The sequence below is a fragment of the Talpa europaea genome (genome assembly GCF_964194135.1).
Source record: "Talpa europaea genome assembly, chromosome: 13".
Taxonomy (NCBI): Eukaryota; Metazoa; Chordata; class Mammalia; order Eulipotyphla; family Talpidae; genus Talpa; species Talpa europaea.
In genome coordinates this window covers 23,281,711-23,300,969 of record NC_140080.1, presented here as the reverse complement: position 1 = coordinate 23,300,969, position 19,259 = coordinate 23,281,711, and the positions used below count along the sequence as shown (strand labels likewise).

Sequence of the window (19,259 nt, the reverse complement as noted above, 5' to 3'; positions counted from 1 at the left end):
TAAAATCCATTTGTAATTGATTTTGTACTTACTTAATACATCTGAAATTGTTACTGTGATTTCTAGAATATCTGAACAAAAGTACCTTAATTTTTATTTTGAATTTTTTTAAAAGTTTATTTATTTATGCATACAAGAGCAGGGGTACAGGCCAGAGTGTCAGGGGTGAGAGGATTCACCAAAGCCAAAGCGGGGAACAGAACAGGCAGATTGACGTAAGTATACTGCTGAGGGGAGCAGGGGGCAAGTCAGGAGAGGTGTGCTGCGCCATGTGAGCTGCTCTCTGGCCAGCCAGGGATCAAACTCGGATCGAACTTGTGCTGCAGAGGCTGAGGACAGCTTCACAAGCTGAGTCTTAACCCCTTGCGCCACCAGGGAGGCCCCTGTTTTGAATTTTGTTAGAATGGTCTTATTTTTGCTGCCTGTGAGTGTTAAATTTTCATAGTTTTACTGTTTTATAATGACCTGATTAAGATTATGTATTGTAAGTTATGATATCTGCTAATAATATAAATCTAATTATCTTTTTCCCATCCTACTCCCTTGCTTTTGTTTTTTGTTTTCTTCTTATTTAATGCAGGTTCCTGGCTTGAGAAACAATCTTGGATTTCAGTCCAAGATTTCTGGGAGAAATCACTGAGCTTGTTTCTCTAAGGATTAAATAAAGTAATTGCTTTCTCACACTAATACAATATGCATTGAAATAGCAAGAGCTCCAAAAATACTCATTTCTTTCCTTTCTTCATTCACAACGTAAAGAATACATATGATCCATCAATTATGTCATTATGTTGATGATGTCAAAGTTGGTTATTATGAATACAGAAAAACCAATGTATACTTGGGTTCCAATTTCTTTTTTTTTCCTTTTTTTTTTTTTAAAGATTTATTTATTTATTTATTTATTTATTTATTTATACATGCACTGGGTACAGTCAGAAGCGCGGGAGGATGAGAGAATTCACCAAAGCCAGAGCATGGAGCAGAGCAGGCAGAAGGACCGAAGTACACTGCTGAGGGGAGCAGCGGGCGGCAGGAGAGGTCTGCATGCCATGTGGGACCCTCCTCCAGTGGCCGGGGAGCAGCCAGGGATCGAACCAGCGCTGCATAGGCTGTGGGCAGCTTTGCAACCCAGCACTCAACCGCTGTGCCACCGGGGAGGCCCTGGGTTCCAATTTCTAACTCCTGTGACAGTTATAAACATAAAGAACATCTCAAGAGGATTTAATTCTTGATTCAATATTCCTCTTCACTCAAACAGAAACAACAAAGAGAATTGTCCATGGGCCCAATCTAGCTGCACCAACTTGTGTGACCTCTTAAATCTCTCTAAACCCTGGTTCTTCATCTAAAACTTGAGGACAATAGGGCCTCCCCAGTGGCGCAGCGGTTGAGCGCTGAGTTGCAAAGCTGTCCGCAGCCTCTGCAGCGCTGGTTCGATCCCCAGCCACCAGGTGAGGGTCCCGCATGGCGCGCAGACCTCTCCTGCTGCCCGCTGCTCCCCTCAGCAGTGTACTTCATCAGTCTGCCCGCTCTGCTCTCCGCTCTGACTTTGGTGAATTCTCTCACCCTCCCATGCTTCTGATTGTACCCAGTGCTTGTATAAATAAATAAATCCTTAAAACAAACAAATAAATAAACAAAACTTGAGGATAATAATATCTACCTTGCAGAGTTCTTATGAGAATCAGGGCCTGGCAGAGCAGCATTTAATAAACAGAACTTATCATTATTAGGTCTTGTCCTTTGACATTTATTAGACAGAGACTACCAACACAGCCAAGGCCTATGAAAGCTACTAACTTTTTATTGTCAATGAAAAGCTCCATTCAGTAGCTGGTGTAGTCTGGGCCTATATGTTATTAACTTTAACAGTTACTAATCCTGCTAGGCAATTATGTTTTTTCCACATATTGGATATGTACATTAAGTATTAGAAAAGCATGTCTATGTTAACGATCTGGATTCTTGGTATTAAAGGTTCAAAGGTGGCTACAACAGCTTTCCTAATAAACCTAACAATCAGATATTATTAATAAATGATTAACTACCACTAAAAACATTATCTGAGTTAATTCCTGAGACATGCATAAACACATTTAATTAAAATAGACTACAGGAGAAATGGAAAATCAAACATGAACATAGCATCACTTCAAATGTCAGTTGGGAATACAGTAAAATTCATATAAAACAACTATACTTACAATTAAAACCATTAAGTATAATAATAATTCATAGCATTTTTACTCCTCCAGAGTTTATTCTGTGTTTTCAAACTTTAATGTGACTAAGAAAAAGATGAATTAATAATACTGAAACTAACAACTGTGTAAGAATGTGAGGTTTTCAATGATTATAAAGACCTGTGGAATTATAATGACCGACACTGGTATTACTTTAAAAAAATATGGTAAATGCTGGTCTGTCTAAAGTACATACTGATATATGGAGCCATTCCAGGGTCCAGCGTTGTAATCATGCTTTCTACTGAATGTTTTGTTTTATCAAGCACAGATTTCACCATTGGATTCCCAGCTACACCCTGCAAAAAAAACCAAATTAACATATAAATACCCATTCTAAGAAAAAACATCATGATCATCTGATGGTGAAAGAAATGTTTTTTATTATTTCCAATGTGTCACAGACCTGTACTTTTATGACAATATAAGAAAAACAAGGTTATGGCGATGCCAAATTTTTCTTAAGTTTCGAAATGCTTAGTTTCAAGTTCTTATTTTATTATATAAACACACTGAAGTCTGCAGACCAGACTTGAGTACCACTGACCTGGTAAATATCTATGTATAAATATGCTTGTTTCATTATTTATTTGATTTGTATTAATTTACTTATATAAAGGGCCTCCCCGGTGGCGCAGCGGTTGAGCGCTGGGTTGCGAAGCTGCCCGCGGCCTCTGCGGCGCCGGTTCGATCCCCGGCTGCTCCCCGGCCACCAGAGGAGGGTCCCACATGGCGCGCAGACCTCTCCTGCCGCCCGCTGCTCCCCTCAGCGGTGTACTTCGGTCCTTCTGCCTGCTCTGCTCCCCGCTCTGGCTCTGGTGAATTCTCTCACCCTCCCGCGCTTCTGACTGTACCCAGTGCATGTATAAACAAAACAAACAAACAGACCAGCAAACAAATAAATAAAGCATGCCTCTATACAAAAAAAAAAAAAAAAAAAAAAAAAAATAATTTACTTATATAAAACCTGCCCACTAGGGTTCCAAAGACTAAAATCAGATATCTCCATAGAACCAACATTTTTTTCCTAATAAAAAAATAGTTTTCAGAAGACTATGAAACCTTAATATAAAAGGTTTTATGTAGCACAATGTTCATAGCAGCATTATTCCCAATAACTAAGACTTGGAATCAACTTGAAATGCCCATCAACAGACGACTTCGGAAAGAAAGTGTGACATATACAATAGAGAGGCTACTACTCAGCAGTTAATAAAGATGAAATTGTGCCTTTGTGACAATATAAATAGAACCTGAGGTGATTATGCTAAGTGAAAGAAGTGAGAAGTGAAAGACAATTACCAGATGATTTCTCTCATTTGTAGACTAGAAATAATCAAAGAGAACAAACTGGCATAACAGAACAAATATAAGTGAGATTTTGTGAAAAATATGGTGGTGGTTACCACAGGGGAAGAGGTGGGGGACAGTGAGGGATAGAAGGGTTAATGTGACAGTGTACTGACACAGGAGTCAATCACATGCTCATGTCAAGGTGTGCAGTTGTACCCCAGAAAGTACAGCTTTATGAACAAATGACAAATCAGTAAAATCTGATGAAAAATAAAATGCTACCGAGTATGAACCTATTATTCTACTATATTTTACTAAAGTTTCTTTTTTCATACTTCCTGTTTCTTGCTTTGTTCATTCTCAAATTGTTCCTCTGAAGCCAGTATGCTCATCATGCTGCTGATGATGAGAAGTATAATTAGAAAATGCCAAATCACATTAGCAAAACAAAATATGGGAAATAATAGGCAATAACTTGGACGGCAAAGTAGCCATAAAGAAAAAAAAATTTTGAAGAATATTTTATGGCTGAAGCAATGTTTCTGACGTATGTTGAATAAAGGCAGGCCACAGTATCCACATATCACTACTTCAATCTGATTTTTCTTAAAAAAAGTGGTTTGTCTACATCAGTATGTACATACAAGATACAGAATAATAATAAAAAAGATTTTTATTTTCAGAGTTCTAATTTCAAAACTATTAGTTTAACAATTAAAAAATTAAGTGTAGTTTTAAAAATAAATACCCTTACCTTAATAAAACCCCAGAGTCCACCAGCAGATGCTTCATCCTGAACTTTAACAATTCTAGGATCTTCTTGTTCCTCTGGAAAGGTGATGGCTGATGTGGTTCCAGGTCCCTGTGCCAGAGATGTCAAACTGGCTTGCTGAGTAATAGGAGTTGGCACAACACCTAGTTGATGAAGAAATTTTATACATTAAATAATTACAAACAACTTTAACAACATATTATTGTATTAGCCTATATATTAATTATAGCTACATAAACAATTATATAATTATTATGGCATAATTAATCTACATAGTTAAGTATTTCAAGATTGACTTATAAACAAAAAGAATCACCTAAACCTGTATTGAAAAATACAAATTGAACAAAATTTAAAAAAAAGAAATTTCTTGCTCTTTTGAAAGGTTATATACCAAGGGTCCTCAATATAGATAATAGCATCAAAAAATTATTTCATGTTTACCTCACACAGCACTTGGATACAAACAGCTGTAATTCTAAAGACTTGTGGTCTCTTTATGGTATAAAAGTAATAGGTATGAGCACACAAATCCATCCTATAAAAGCATGTAACAACTAGCATACATATTCCGTATACCCTATTTTAACCCTAAAAAGAAAACTCACACGTACATAGACATGGTTATTATGTAATCCTCCAAAATTTTTATTTATAAAGGTAGATAAGCAAAGTTGGGACAAGAAAAATCACAATAAAGTTGCTTCTATTCCTGAAATGAAAATCAATAGGAAGAAAACAAAAATGAAGTTTTGATAGTGGTTTTCAACAACCATTCAGGAAACATCAACCAAAGCAACAGTCATGAAAAGCAGATGTAACTGGTCTAGAAGATGAAATGGCCAATACTTAATAGCTCACATGAACTTTTATTCGGTTTTTAATTTTTACCTAGATCAACAAAACTACCTCCCTGGAATATTCAGTCATCATTTTGTAAGTAGAATTCTAAAAAAAAAATACCTCTCAGACTTCACCTTCATGTTTCTCTAAAAGTACAGAAAATGTTAAAACAAAATTTTGAAATTTTGTCTGATACTTCATATGCAAATCATATATAATCACCTTCATTTTAATAATTTAAATGACGAAAATATGAAAATTGTAAACTCTGGAAATCAAATTAATGAGTTAAGAATAAAACATTAATGCACAGGAATTACAACAATTGCAACCTTTATACACTGGCAATCAGTCTGGCAGTTTTTATAATATCAATTAGCTGTATCCCCAAGAGGAATGAAAACAGGTCCATGCGAACCTGTGTACACAAGTTTTCATAAAAGCAGTATTCATAATAGCCAAAAGGTGGAAATAACCCAAAGCTCATCAATTGATGAATTAAACAGATAAAATGCAGTATATCTATTACTCAGCCTTATAAAGTAATGGAGTACTGACATCCTACAACATGGATGAACTTTGAACAGACTTTGCTAAGTGAAAGTCAAACACAAAAGGCCACATTCTGTAATACTTGATTTATATGAAATGTCTGGAATAGGCATATTCAGAAAGCTAGAGAGACTTGTGGTTGCTCAGCACTGTGAGCATTGGGAAGATGTAGGGATTAACTGCAGTTATGGGATATCTTTGGGGATGATAAAAAGGGTCTAAAATTGATTATAGGGATGGGTGCACAACTCTTTAAAATACAGTGACAACGATTGAATTGTATACTTTAAATTGGTGCATTACATGGTACATTAATTATATCCCAATAAAGCTATTATTAAAACAAAATACAGCATCAGCCATAGTGATTATTTCAAAATAAGAGAATTACCTGTTACTGGAGGTGCAGAAAATGATGGCATGAGGGGTGTCTGGGGAGCTCTTCCTGCATGACCCCTTGTAATGTCATAAGCTGAACCAACAGAAAATCCTGATGTAGGAGGGCCAGCGGAGGGCACAGATACAAGAGTACTTGGGTCAGAGGTGGACGGTGGGAAGTGAGATGAAGATGAAGGAGGATTACTAAAGGCATCAGCAGCTGCAGACACAGGAGGTGCGACAGATGAAACAAGTGGGGGGACTGAAGGAACTGGTGAAGGAGCCACAAAAGGCAATGATGCTGAAGGCACCCCAGAAGGGGTTGGCTGAGGTGTAGAGAATGCATATGGTGGCAAGGTCTGCATGGAGGATACGTTTGGAGAAGAAAAAGAACTGGTTGAAGCTAGAAAGAAATGGGGAGGGGAAAAAAAAAACAAAATTGGAAATTGTTTTTAGTTTTCAAATTACAGAATTCTTGCAAAATTTTAGAACTTAACAGACCATATCCCCCAACATTTTAAAAGCCAAAACAAAAAAGTTAATCATTTTGAAAGGTGTCATTTAAAGTATACAACAAATAAGTGCAAATGACTTTCAACTCCCATAGGTAAAAACAACAGGTATGTAAAATTAAGTTATTGCTTGTAAATACATCTTTGTTGTTCTATTATTTGCTTTGGTGCTTTTTTTTTTATTAAATAAAATAAAGCTCCTAATTAAAGACTCACTAAAGACTTCAAAAACACTGGTCAGCAAAGTAATCACCACAAAGTAATAAAAATTGAGACAAAACTATCACATGTTTTTAAGGATATTTTTGTTCTAAGAGAGGTGATTTAGAGTCAAAATGAATATGAAGGACAAAAATTTAAAGAAAAAAGTTTTCTGTCTCTAGGCTTAAATTTAAAAGTCTATTTCCCTTTATGCTGGCAAAGATCAAATATATGCATTCCTTTTTTAATTGACAATTGCAAAAGGATAACAGTATCTTCACTATCCTCAGAACACACGCGATGCTAGCCAGCAGCTCCTACCTAGAGGAGCCGGCGTGGAAGACGCTGCAGCAGCAGCAGCAGCAGCCAGTGCAGCAGGATTCAGTGGAGGAGTCCCAGGTGGTGTTGTCTCTATGCCACTCTCTTCCATCATTTTTCTTCAATTATAGTAACTGTAAAGATACAAATGTGCTATAAATAATAGGTAATAAAAAGGATATTTATGTATAGAGAACTTTAAAAAGTAATCATAAGACAGATGTCTGTCTTCACTATTAATACTATTACTTATATCCGGATAAAGGTTTATAGGGTAAAGGAAATCAGTCTTTTTACGCCATTACCTCTGTAGCCTTGACCACATTAATGTAGAAGGCACTTGGGAGCGAGGGCTCAGGGAACACGTGCCCAATTATGGACACCTGTGCATGGGTGTGTGCGCATGTGCAAGTGTGCACACCTGTGCCTAGGAGGGAGGGGATAAAAGGAAGGTTATGGGAGGACGAGCTGCGTGACTACAGAGAGGCGAGACCTCGAGAATGCCAGCGCGGTCCCAGGAAAGGAGCATCAAGATTCACTCACTTGCCTGCCTGCCTCCCAGGGGCCCCCTTCCCGGCCGGTGCCTGCCTCCTCCTCACAAGCCAGCCTCGCTGCCCCGTGTGCCTGTGGACCCGGTATCCTGAGAGAACGTTAAAGCCTGAAAAATCCACTAAGGCCTCGGACTCCCCTTTATCCATCTGCCCAAATCCATAGTGTCACTGCCTTGTTTGGTGGCACAACAAGGTTCTATCAGAATTTCTAAGAAAACTCTCTATGACAATGTTTAACATGAAAATCATCTGTGGCATTTTAATACCCATACTTTGTAACTGGGAGACAATTTGATGTTAACTATATAATTAATTATCCAATATATTTCAAAGGTAAATTACTAATTTAATTTCGATGACATAAATGCATGCCAAGTGTATATCTGCATTTCAGTCATTATTAATGTAAAATAAAAATAAATTTAAACTATTTTTGAAGTACTTTCTCTTTCCCCATAAAGCAGTAGGCTACTCCTATTAGTATTAAAGGAAAAATGTAAGTGTGCTCAATTCTCAGTTCTCCTAGTTTATATGTTAAAACATACCTAGTAATGGCCAAATAAGTATTTCTGGCTTTAGGAAAGTTAAACAAAAATGCTACTCAACAACAGGGTCCTAACAGGTAATAATGGATTATAAGACAAGGGAACACTTCCTTAAAAATTTCAAATTTTCAAGTATATACTCAAAACTTCTAAATATGCCAGGTTTGGGTTTTTTTTTTTTTTTTGATGTTTTCACAATCTTCTAACAAAAATTTATTGAAGGTGTATACTGTTTGCCAAACACTATCCTGGTGCTCAGGAAATACAATGTAAACAAAAACACTCTACTTACAGTAAAGCACAGGAGACAACCAAGGAGAAACACCCACTGTATAAAGAATTACAGCCTGAATTAGGAGCTGCACGCGTCAGAACAGTTCTTTTTCATAGGAATAGGATTTTAACTTGGAACTCAAGAAGAAGTTATCCAAGAAAGTCACATATTCGCTAAGATCTCAAAGATGAGCAGAGCTGAATTAAGCAGGGGAAAGGAGATAAGGAAGTAAAATTTCAGGATAAAAGCTCTATAAAGTGGAGGGAATGAGAGAAATTCAAGAAAACCCAGGAGGGCAAGGAAGGTGAGACTGAAGACTGGGGAGAGAGGCTGGAGAAAGCCTGTGCTGAGCCTTACCAGTCAGGTTAAGGAACTTTTTTTTTTTTAAGGAATATGAAGTCATTGTAGTGCATTCAACCAGGGGATAAGGTATTAGTCATTTGTTGGCACTTCGAGAAGAAATTTTAGATTCACAAGATGCAGAAACAGAAGAGTTCTGCATAATTACCTTACCCCCACGCGCTCCCAGTAATAATTAACAGTGGTACAATACCAGCAACTAAACTGCAACCTTTTTTGGATTTTACCTGTTTTTACATCCACATGTGTAGTTTCATCAAATGCACAGCCTTATGTAGCAACCAGCATAATGAGGATACAGAACAAATCAATCACCCCAAAGTAACTTTTTCATGTTACCTCTTCCCAGAAACCAACTGTTCTCTATCATCTTCTCATTTCATAACTGTTACACAAATAGAATCATACAACATATAACCTTTTGAGACTGGCTTTTTCACTCAGCAAAATGTCCTTGAGATCCATCCAAACTGTTGGTTATATCAATACTGCATGTGTAGCCTAACAACATTTCAGTTAACAATGAACTACACATACCACAGTGGCTCCAACAGGCTATGCCATACAGCCCAGGTTTATAATGGTTATACAATCTAAGCTTGTGTAATTACACCCTATGATGAATACACAACAACAAAACAGTCTACAAGGCCCCAACACAAAGCCATGCATGGCTGTAGTTGATTTTTTTATTGCGGAACAGCATTTCAATTTATAGATGTGCCACCATCTGTTTATCCATTAAGCCGCTGAAGGACATTCAGGCTGATTTCAGTTTATGAAAAATTCACATTTGAAAAAATTCTTCTGATAACAGTATGCAGATTGGGCTCTAGGGCAATCAGAGTAGATGAAGAAAAACTATTAAAAAGGATACAGGAGTTCAAATAGGAAGTGATAACAATAGAAAGGGTCTATCAAATGTGGTTAAAGAGGGCGATTCCATTAACCCATGGGTCATTTGGCAAAGTCTGGAGACATTCTTGGTTGTCAAAAACTAGCGGGGTACTAGTGGCATCTACAAGGTAAAGGCTAGATACTGTTAAAAATCCTTCAATTCACAGGACAGTCACTGGAAGATATAATTACCCATCCCCTAAATACCAATATAGCCAAGGTAGAGAAACTGTGGAATAGACTAAGATGACGATAATGGAGATGGAGAAGAGTGGATACACTCAATAAATGTTTAGGTGGTGAAACTCAGTGAGACACTGGATATGGGAGCAAGGAGGGCAGGAGGATGAGGCATGATTTGCACAACTGGATAGGGAGCTCCAAGACAGGAACACTGGAAGAGGTGAAGATGTTTGTTTGATGCTTGGGGCAGAGGTGGGGTGGGAATTATACTGTTTTAATACTGAACATGCTGAATTTAAACAGCCTGAAACATGCAAGCAGAAACACTAACTTGGTTTGCAGCTTGGAAACCACTTAAATGTGGTTGATAGTTTGTTGAAGTCATGCTCTGAGATGGGATAACCTAAGAGAATGAACATTGAGAGAAAGGATCCAATCAATACTTGAAGAATCGCCAGTCATGAAAACAAACTTCTAGAGGAGAATGAGAGATGACCAGAAAGGAGGAAAGCTAGCAGGTTTCAAGGCAGAAATAGGGAATGGTATCAAAAGCTGCAGAAATCAGTAAATGAAAAATTCCATGATTTGCCAAACTGGAGATGAATATTTTGAGTGAGAGCTGCTCCCATGGAAAGACTAGGTGCAGAAGCCATTTTGCACTGTACTGAGGAGTGAGATGTGAGGCAAATATGCACAAACACTTTCAAAAAGTTTGATGGTAATTACATAGAAAAGTTTTAGGGCAGCAAGTAGAGGACAGGGATGCAGAGAGGCAAAATCCTTTCACTTACTACCTACACAACAAAGTATATAACCTGGGATAGAAAGGGCCGTCTAGAGATTTATCACCAGAGCAACCACATTCCTTCATTTTCCCATTTTTCTAATGCTCATTTATCTCCCATCAACAGATGCTACCAAACCATAAGAGTGGCTACAGTGGAAGTCAAATTTAAAGATAATTTGATCCTTAATTAACAAATATGTCGGCAAAGAACGGATACAATGAACACTCCAAAACATGGGAGTGACTGGTCATTTTCTTTCAGTCTTTAAAAAGTTTTGTTATTTGACAACCTAGTTAATGACAAAATAGTTGTGCCTCTGTATCCTCAGGGGATTAGTTCCAGGACCCCAGTGGAGTTCAAAACCCACTAATGCTCAAGTCACTTATGTAAAATAGCATAGTATTTGCATGGACACATCCTCCCACATATGATAAATCATCTCTAGATAACTTACAACACTTAATGCAATGTAAATGTTATGTAAATAATAGCTACACTGTATTGTTTAGGGACCAAAGACAAGAAAAGTCTGTACATGTTAATTTTCAACAACCCCAGCAGGTCGATGACTCCCACTATTCCCCTTGGTTGGTTGTCTTGACCCCTAGACTTAGAACAGCAATTCCCAGGGCAGACGATTGGGTACATTTTTTATGCATAAACATAATACTGTGGACTAAGGAAAAGATACTCTGATAAAGTAATGATGAAGCACTAAAGTCTGCAAAGGTTTCAGCATTCAGCCTCCACACACACAAAAAGTATTATTGTTGTATTACACGAAACAAAAAAATGACAGAAAGAGCTTAAAAAATTGAGTCCTCAGTTTCTCTCCAGACCCTCCTCTGCCAAACTCCTTGGATCGTGTCTTCTCAATTACAAAGTGGATGACTGCTTACACAGAAAGAAAAGAAACAAAGAAACTTCGATAAACGTAAACTCTTTAAAAACAACTGTGACTGAGGATGTACTGCCAGTGCAAAAGACGGCCTCTCCTCCCAGCCAATGAGTGCCAGAGCCGGGTCTCAGTTTTTTCTCTGCATTCACAACGTTGTTCCCAAAAGAAATTTTCATTAATGTTCACTGAATTAAACAGCAGAAAATAAACAATGGACTAAGTGTCAGGATCCCACGAAAAGTACATTTTGTCTTTCAAAATAATGACAGACCAAAAAAATGCCCTTGGACATAAATACTGCCCATCTAGGGTACTGGCGATCCCGCAGAGCAGGCCCCAGGAATCATCAGGCTCAACACTGCCGGGGCAACCTCTGGAAAGGCAGCTCCTTCCTACTGTCCTTCCCGGTCTGTCCACCTGGGTGTCCCCAAGGCGGGAGCGGCCAAAATCCTGTTCCTGGAGTCAGCGGCCTCCCCCCAGGCTCTGCCACGTCTCCAGGTCGGGCCGCGGCGGGCTAAGGTCAGCGGGCGCCAGCCCAGCCGCGGTCCCCCGGGTGCCCCCCAGCCAGCGGGCAGGAAGGTGGGGGGCAGGAAGGTGGGGCGCAGGGGCAGGGGCGCCGGCCTGGGTCTCCGGACAGGCGCAAACTGCCGGACCAGACTCTCGAGCCGCACCCACCGGGCAACTCGCGGCGGGAACTGCTGCCCGGAGAAGCGCGCAGGGGCGTGAGCCCCGCCCAGCAGGCCCCCCACCTCGGCCCGAGCCCTGAGCCCAGACCCCAGCACCCCGGCGCCGGCGCGACCCCCGTCCCCGTCCCCGCGCCCCGCCGGCCGCCCACCCTGCGGGGACCCAGCCCCTGGCGCCCGCGTCGCGCACCGTCGCCGCACGCTCGCCCGCGCTGCTGCCGGGCTGACACTCACCTGGAAGGGGCCCGAGGGTGTCTTCGTGGCAGCTGAAAAGTGGGGGCCAGGGCAGTGGGGTGCAAGGCTACAGCTCGGAGAAGCGGAGAGAAGATGCAGGTAAGGGCTGGCCCCCACGTCCCCGCCTCCAAGATGGCGGCCGCTGCGCATGCTCCTGCGGCTGCCACGTCGGCGCGCGCCGCCCCGCCCCGCGCCCGCCCCGCCCTCCTAGCCCCGCCCCTCTCTATGCATCTTCCCTCTGGCCCCGCGCATCGCCCCTCCCTCTTAGCCCCGCCCAGCACATCGCTCCGCCCCTCCTAGCACCGCCCCGCGCCCGCCCCGCCCTCCTAGCCCCGCCCCTCTCTATGCATCTTCCCTCTGGCCCCGCGCATCGCCCCGCCCTCCTAGCCCCGCCCAGCACATCGCTCCGCCCCTCCTAGCACCGCCCCGCGCCCGCCCCGCCCCTCTCCATGCATCTTCCCGCCCACCCCGTGCATCGCTCCTCCCTTCCCGTCCCTCCCCGCTTGCATCGCCCCATCCCGCCCCGTCCAGGCAGCCGGGTAAATTTCGGTATTTCAGTCCAAAGATCCTCTTAGCCCCCGGGACTTAGTGCTGCCCCACTCCAGAAGCATTCTCCAGTCGGACTGGCCTCCCTTTTACTCCACAACCTCCATACACGAGAGTGGCGCCCTTGTTACCAGGTGTAGCTCATTTATCTTGTGGCATGGCCGCGCCCACGGGCATGAAAACGAGCCAACCGAGGTCATCTAGAACCGTCCTCACCCAAGGCAGGACCTCGCTCCAGAAGCAGGGGGCTTAGCCAGTGTATTTTGAAAGATTCCAAATAGCAGTGGTTGCATCAGGAGAGAGCATGGGGTGGGAAAAAGGCCGCAGCCAGCACTGTTGCTGACTTTTCCTCCAAACGCATGTTACATTTTTTTTGTTTGTTTTAAATTGATGAAGTTCAACTTTCCTAGCCCTATATACTGCACTTAAATCAGTACCTGGTACAAAAGTGTACATTAAGTAAGTCCATGTGTAACAGGGTGGTCCCCAGGAAAGGGGGAGAGTCACCCAAAAGAAGGGTGGAGCTGAGCAGGGAGAAAAGAAGCTGCAGAGTAGACTGAGGAAGGAAGGAAGCAGGATGGAGCCAGAAGGAGACCTGGAGGAGGCACGTGGAGCTAAGAGACACGTGAAGAAGAAACTACACTGGCCTTTTGGTAGTGGACTGGTTGACATAGATGTGGGTGAGAGACCCCTGGGGAGGTAACTACGGCGGGTTTTGTCTTGATTTTGATTTTGTTCTTTTCCTTCCAGACTTGTCTGGTTGTTTCTCATACTTTTCTGTGGGTCCCCACTGGAAGATGCTTTAGACTTGTGGCAGGCTTTGGGGCCTTGCTCTGGGCCAATTCTACATAGGTGGACTTTTACCCACAAGGGGACGGGTAACTTTGGGTGCTTGATTTATAAACTATATTCTTTGCCTTTCCTGTATTATTCACTAATTGTATTAAAGTTCCTTTTCATTAACGTCTCATATGTTTTGTGTTGATGCAGTGGATGGCAGAACCTATTTAGAGCAGGCAGGTTTGTGGGGTCTGGACTGCCCCTCTCCCTGCCCTGGAACAGATGCAAGAAGTGCAATCCAGGAAAATAAGGAATTTCAAATTAGACATTCCTAGTTTGGGTCTGCCACTATCCTAATGCCAGTGTGCATTTGCATGACCTTGTGCAAGTCACAAAGTCTCCCTAAACCTTAATTCCTTCTGTAAGATGGTAATAACATCTGCCATCTATGGAAGCACTTTTTAAACTTGAATAGTAAACATGAATATTTGTTATTTTTGTGCTTCTCTGATTTCTTTGGGAATCTATTTACAGGTTTAGCATCAATTTATCTCCTGAATTTTATGGTTGGAAGCATTCTAAAATGCCATACTGAAAAGTCAGCACTATTTAACCACACTCTGACTTCAGCTCTGCTTAACAACTACAATTGGTGATGACTCTTACAGTAGCCACTGAGAATGTATAGATTGCTGCCTAGATCATTCTCCAGAAAGTCCTGTTTGGGGTGGTACTGAAAACAGTTACCATCTCCATCTTCTTTGGTCAACACCCTTGATATCTATAAAGGTTTGTTGGTTTCTTCATTCATTCAACAAATAATTATTAGTGGCTGCAATGTGCTAATGTAGGTTGGTACTGGAAATGTAGCAACAAACAAGACATACAAGGTGCTGGCATCTCAGGGAGTGTTCATCCACATAGAATGGAGTGGCTAAGAACCAGAAAATACACAAAGTAAGTACTGCTTGTGATGGTCACTTTGAGATCTCCCATAGAGATCAGAGGCCAACACCCACACCCAACCATACAAAAGGGATGTGCAGATTTCTTCAGCAACCAAGAAGGAGGAAGAGGGTTATCCCAAGCACTGCATGGGACATACCTATATTAAACACTAATTCTTTACATCTGGAATTCAAATTTAGGAGGCAATGGAGTTATGACTTAAAGCCTGAGAGACTCTACTGAGTATAGATTAGTGCATAGATATTGGTACATACCAGATGACTTGCTAGGGCACCAGCGAAATTTGGTCTTGTTACTTCAACTTGCTATATCTTGATTTCCTATAATATGAAAACTGTGTTAATACCTAACTCATAGGTTTTTTTCCCCACTTCAGGATTAGGTGTCCTTATATTTATAAAGAGCTTAGAATAGTGCCTAACAGATAGTATTCTTTCTAAAAGTGGTAGCTCCATTTTTCTGACTTTTAGATTATTTAAATATAAATATTCATCTGAAGATGACTATTTTAAACCAAAAAGAATCTATTTAGGTAAAAGCCTCAGTGAATTATAATTTCCAAATCAAGATTATATTTGCTTGTTTGTTTTCAACTAAGAAAATGTAATTAGGAATAGAGTAACTCTACCTTTGAATGTGCCCAAGACATTCCCAATTTGGGCCTGTCATCCCAGCATAATTATTAAAAGTATCCACCTTTTATTTCTCAAAAGCATTCTAGTTTGGATAACTCTTCCAGCCATAGTCCTTACAAAAATATTAAGAAATTACCTTTTTTGTACATGAGTTATACTGTGAAAATGTTTGTATTTGGCCCTTGCTTCCACAAACATAATTACCAGAGTCCAATTCAATTTGCTTTCAAGCAGAACTAATTAATTTTTCTAAAATAAGTATTTATGAAGGCAATCTAAAACTCCTGCTTGCCTGCATGGGCAAACCTTAGAAACTCAACTTACCCATACTTTCCAGATCCTTCTCTTGTCCCTGCACTTCCCTCAGTACTGCTCAGGCACTGAAAGCAAGGTTCTGCCCCCTCCAGGTCTGAAACCCAGAGCCTTTGCTCCTCTTAGTCTCTGCCTGAAGTCCTTTTCCCCTATCCACCCTGTGCTATCAGGTACTCCTCATTTTTCAAGGACCAGCTCAAAGTTTTCTTCCATCATCAATCCTTCGTGCATTGCATTTTCATTGACTGTACATATCTGTACATATTCTGTACATATTCCCCATTCATTGATGAGCTCCTTAATGGAAATAACTTTGTCTTTAGAATCCTAATACACTCAAATGTTTACATAAAGTATTCTATGAGCATTTTTTTTTTTAAATTGATGTGAATTTCCTTGGAAGAGTCTTGTGTAGTACACACATGGCAAAAAACGTACGTATTTTCTCTCCTAATTATGATCTTACTAAAAACAGTCCAGTAGAAGGCAGAAAAAATGTGCTTCCTTTGGAAAATGTGAAATTTTACTTTGAACAAGGATCAGTACAATTAAAATCGGCTCTGTGGCCAAGGAGTCACTATTAATATGTAATAACATGTTACAAAGGATTCCAAGTTTTTCTACACTTTTGTATTTTTACAAAGTTAAAAATTTGTGTAACTTTTAACTTTAATCCATAGCTCTTAATACATAAGGACACCTAAATTTTTATACCTATAGCAATGTTTCCCCAGGCTTTTAATTCACCTAACATTCCATTTCACCCTTTTAGGTTTTAAAACACAGTTTAGAAAGGAAAAAGAAATGTAACATAACTGCTATTATAAGCACCTTCATTTTCAGACAGCACTCAAAGCTCAAAAGTTGTATTCATTCTTTTAGCAGTTTCCATTTCTATAAAGCTTAGGTGTGAATTTTGGGGAAGAAAGCCTAGAATATGAGTGAGTCTATTTCACAAAAGTCACTGCATCAGCCTTGCTGCACGTCAATGGCCATTTTGTGCCCTTTCACTTGCCATCTGATAAAACTGCTTCTGGGCAGGTCCACAGGGTAATGTGTGGGGAAAAAAAAAAAAACTCTCCATGTATGAGTCATCTAGTTCTGCCACTAATTTAACAATGCAACTCTGAGATTATTGTCTCTGAACTTTAAATTCATCCCCTAATGATAAATAGATAGCCCAATGATTTCTATAGCTGATGTGAATTCTGGCTGATTTCCTAATAGGACAAGAAAATAAAATAATAGAACATTTATACTTTATCAATATAGATGAAAAATCCTAACAAAAATGTTAGAAAACAGAACTGATAATGTTAGAAAACATTGGAGCTGATGATGATGATGGTGATGAGATACACTGTGATTAAATATAAGTTTTCCCAGGAAACAATGGTAGTTCCATTTCAGAAAGAAAAAAAAAATGATGATTTAATATATTAATATATTTCAAAGAAAAAGGAATCTGACAATGCCAAAAGATGCAGGAAAAAACATTTCATAAAGTTCAAGTCTTATTCATAACAACTCTTGAAAGAATAGAACCAAAGGACTCTTTCACCTGATAAAGATTATCTACAAAAATAATAGCAAATATACTTAATGAGATCAGAGTATTTCACCTACAGTTGTTAACAATGTAAAAAGTAAACTTTAACATGAGAGGAAAAAGCAAAACTTCCTATTTACAGTAAAATTTCCTGATGAAGTGATTTCAGTACTTATCTTTGTGCCTCTTTTTCCAAGATTTTAGTAAGGAAAGTGAGAAACAGTCAAAGCCAAGAGGAATCTAAGGGTACAATGACCCACCCCCACATGAGAACTTGAAAAAAACTCTCAACTCAGACCTTGCTATAGCCAGAGAGTCACTTGCACTCCAGCTGGGACTCAAAGGCAGGCAGAGGTCTGGAAAGACTTTATAGTGGGAAGAAGTAAAGACTTCAGGTCACCCTGGTCAGAGGCAGTGTTCAGGCAGAAGCTGGAGGCAATCAGAAAGGAGACATTCTAGGCAATTGTTTAGGGGTGCATACTTGACGGTCTCCTTTTCGTCCTAAATCGAAAATGGAGTGTAAAATTAGAGAAGTTGTCAGTTATTACTCAATTTCTGTCCATTTGGTGGCTGATTGCTATAGGGACTGCTGTTTGGTTTCCTGGACAGGTGGAAGCCGGTTGAAGGTCTGAGTTTCATTTTTATATCTGATATGGTCATTATCAATTTGTATATTCAGTCTCTTGGTACTCTCCTGGATGTGATCATGGAATGGAAAAGGATATTAGATAAATACTAAGGAAGTCTGAATAATAAAATTATGGACTTTAGTTAATAATAACAATATACTAGTATTGGTTCAGTAATTATAAAAATATAGCACACTAATGTAAGATATTCATAATAGAGGAAACTGGGTGTGGGGCATAAGGGACACTGTGCTAGCTTCTAGACTTCTCTGTGACTCTAAACCTATTTTTAAAAATAAACCTTATTTTTTGGGGGCCTTCCTTGGTGGTGCAGCGGTTGAGCGCTGGGCTGCGAAGCTGCCCGCAGCCTCTGCAGCACCAGTTTGATCCCCAACCACCAGAGAGGGTCCCACATGGGGCGACAGACCTCTCCTGCCACGCCCGCTGCTCCCCTTAGCAGTATATTTCGTCAGTCTGCCTGGTCTGTTCCCAGCTCTGGCTCTGGTGAATTCTCTCACCCTCCCACGCTTCTGACTGTACCCAGTGCTTATATAAATAAAGAAATCTTTAAAAAAAATAAACCTTATTTTTAAAAAAATTATTGTTATTGAAGTACCATTATTTTACATCCTGCTACTGTTTTGACAGAATAGAATTTACCCCTCATTTGTAGTCACCTTAGCCCTCCCACCATCCAATACCACAGTCCTCCACCATAGTCCACTGTGCTCTCACCCTCCCTCCTAAAAGCCGAAGATCTACAATCAGTAAAGCTTATTTTGAAAAAACACACTTTGGAGGCACCCTTGGCTACTCATTTTCCCTCACCCTCCACATCCAATTCTTCAGCGAGCACTAACTGGATTTGAGCACACTCCCTTCACTCTACTGCTATGACCTTAGGCTTACCCTAACTCCATCTTCTCACTTGGAAATCTTCACTAGCATCCTAAGCTTCTTTTCCACCTAACTATGGTTCTTTTCCTTAGTTTCCTTGTGGTGTAGAAGCCCACAGGCCTGCTGCTGGGACCTCTTAGCCATCATTTCCCACCTCTCGGCCTCCTTCTCACTCTGCTCCGCCATGTGACTCTGGTGTGCCCAGCCTTTTTCCACCTGGAGCCCTTTGCATTTGCTCCCTGCTTATGTCCCTGTGTCAGCCCAGTCCCACAGAGGCCTCCCTAAACATCCTATTTAATTTTGTCTTCATAACACTTAGCACTTGTCTCTTCATCTCCCACACAATTAATATGTGTCCATAAACTCAAGCACTGTATTATTTGGCTTTGCTTACCACTGTATTCTCAGAGTTAG

General features: G+C 40.4%; 1 protein-coding gene across 1 annotated transcript in view; it reads right to left on the bottom strand.

The window, feature by feature from the left end:
• PRRC1 (proline rich coiled-coil 1) overlaps positions 1–7,230 on the bottom strand; it is a gene marked incomplete at both ends in the record, with an annotated part of 29,441 nt that extends 22,211 nt beyond the window's left edge. Inside the window, 4 exons of the mRNA XM_084252354.1 lie at positions 2,443–2,545; positions 4,294–4,454; positions 6,098–6,487; positions 7,119–7,230. Of these exons, the coding sequence (XP_084108480.1) occupies positions 2,443–2,545; positions 4,294–4,454; positions 6,098–6,487; positions 7,119–7,230 (766 nt within the window). The remainder of the gene's footprint in view (positions 1–2,442; positions 2,546–4,293; positions 4,455–6,097; positions 6,488–7,118) is intronic.
• Positions 7,231–19,259: the final 12,029 nt, after the last annotated feature.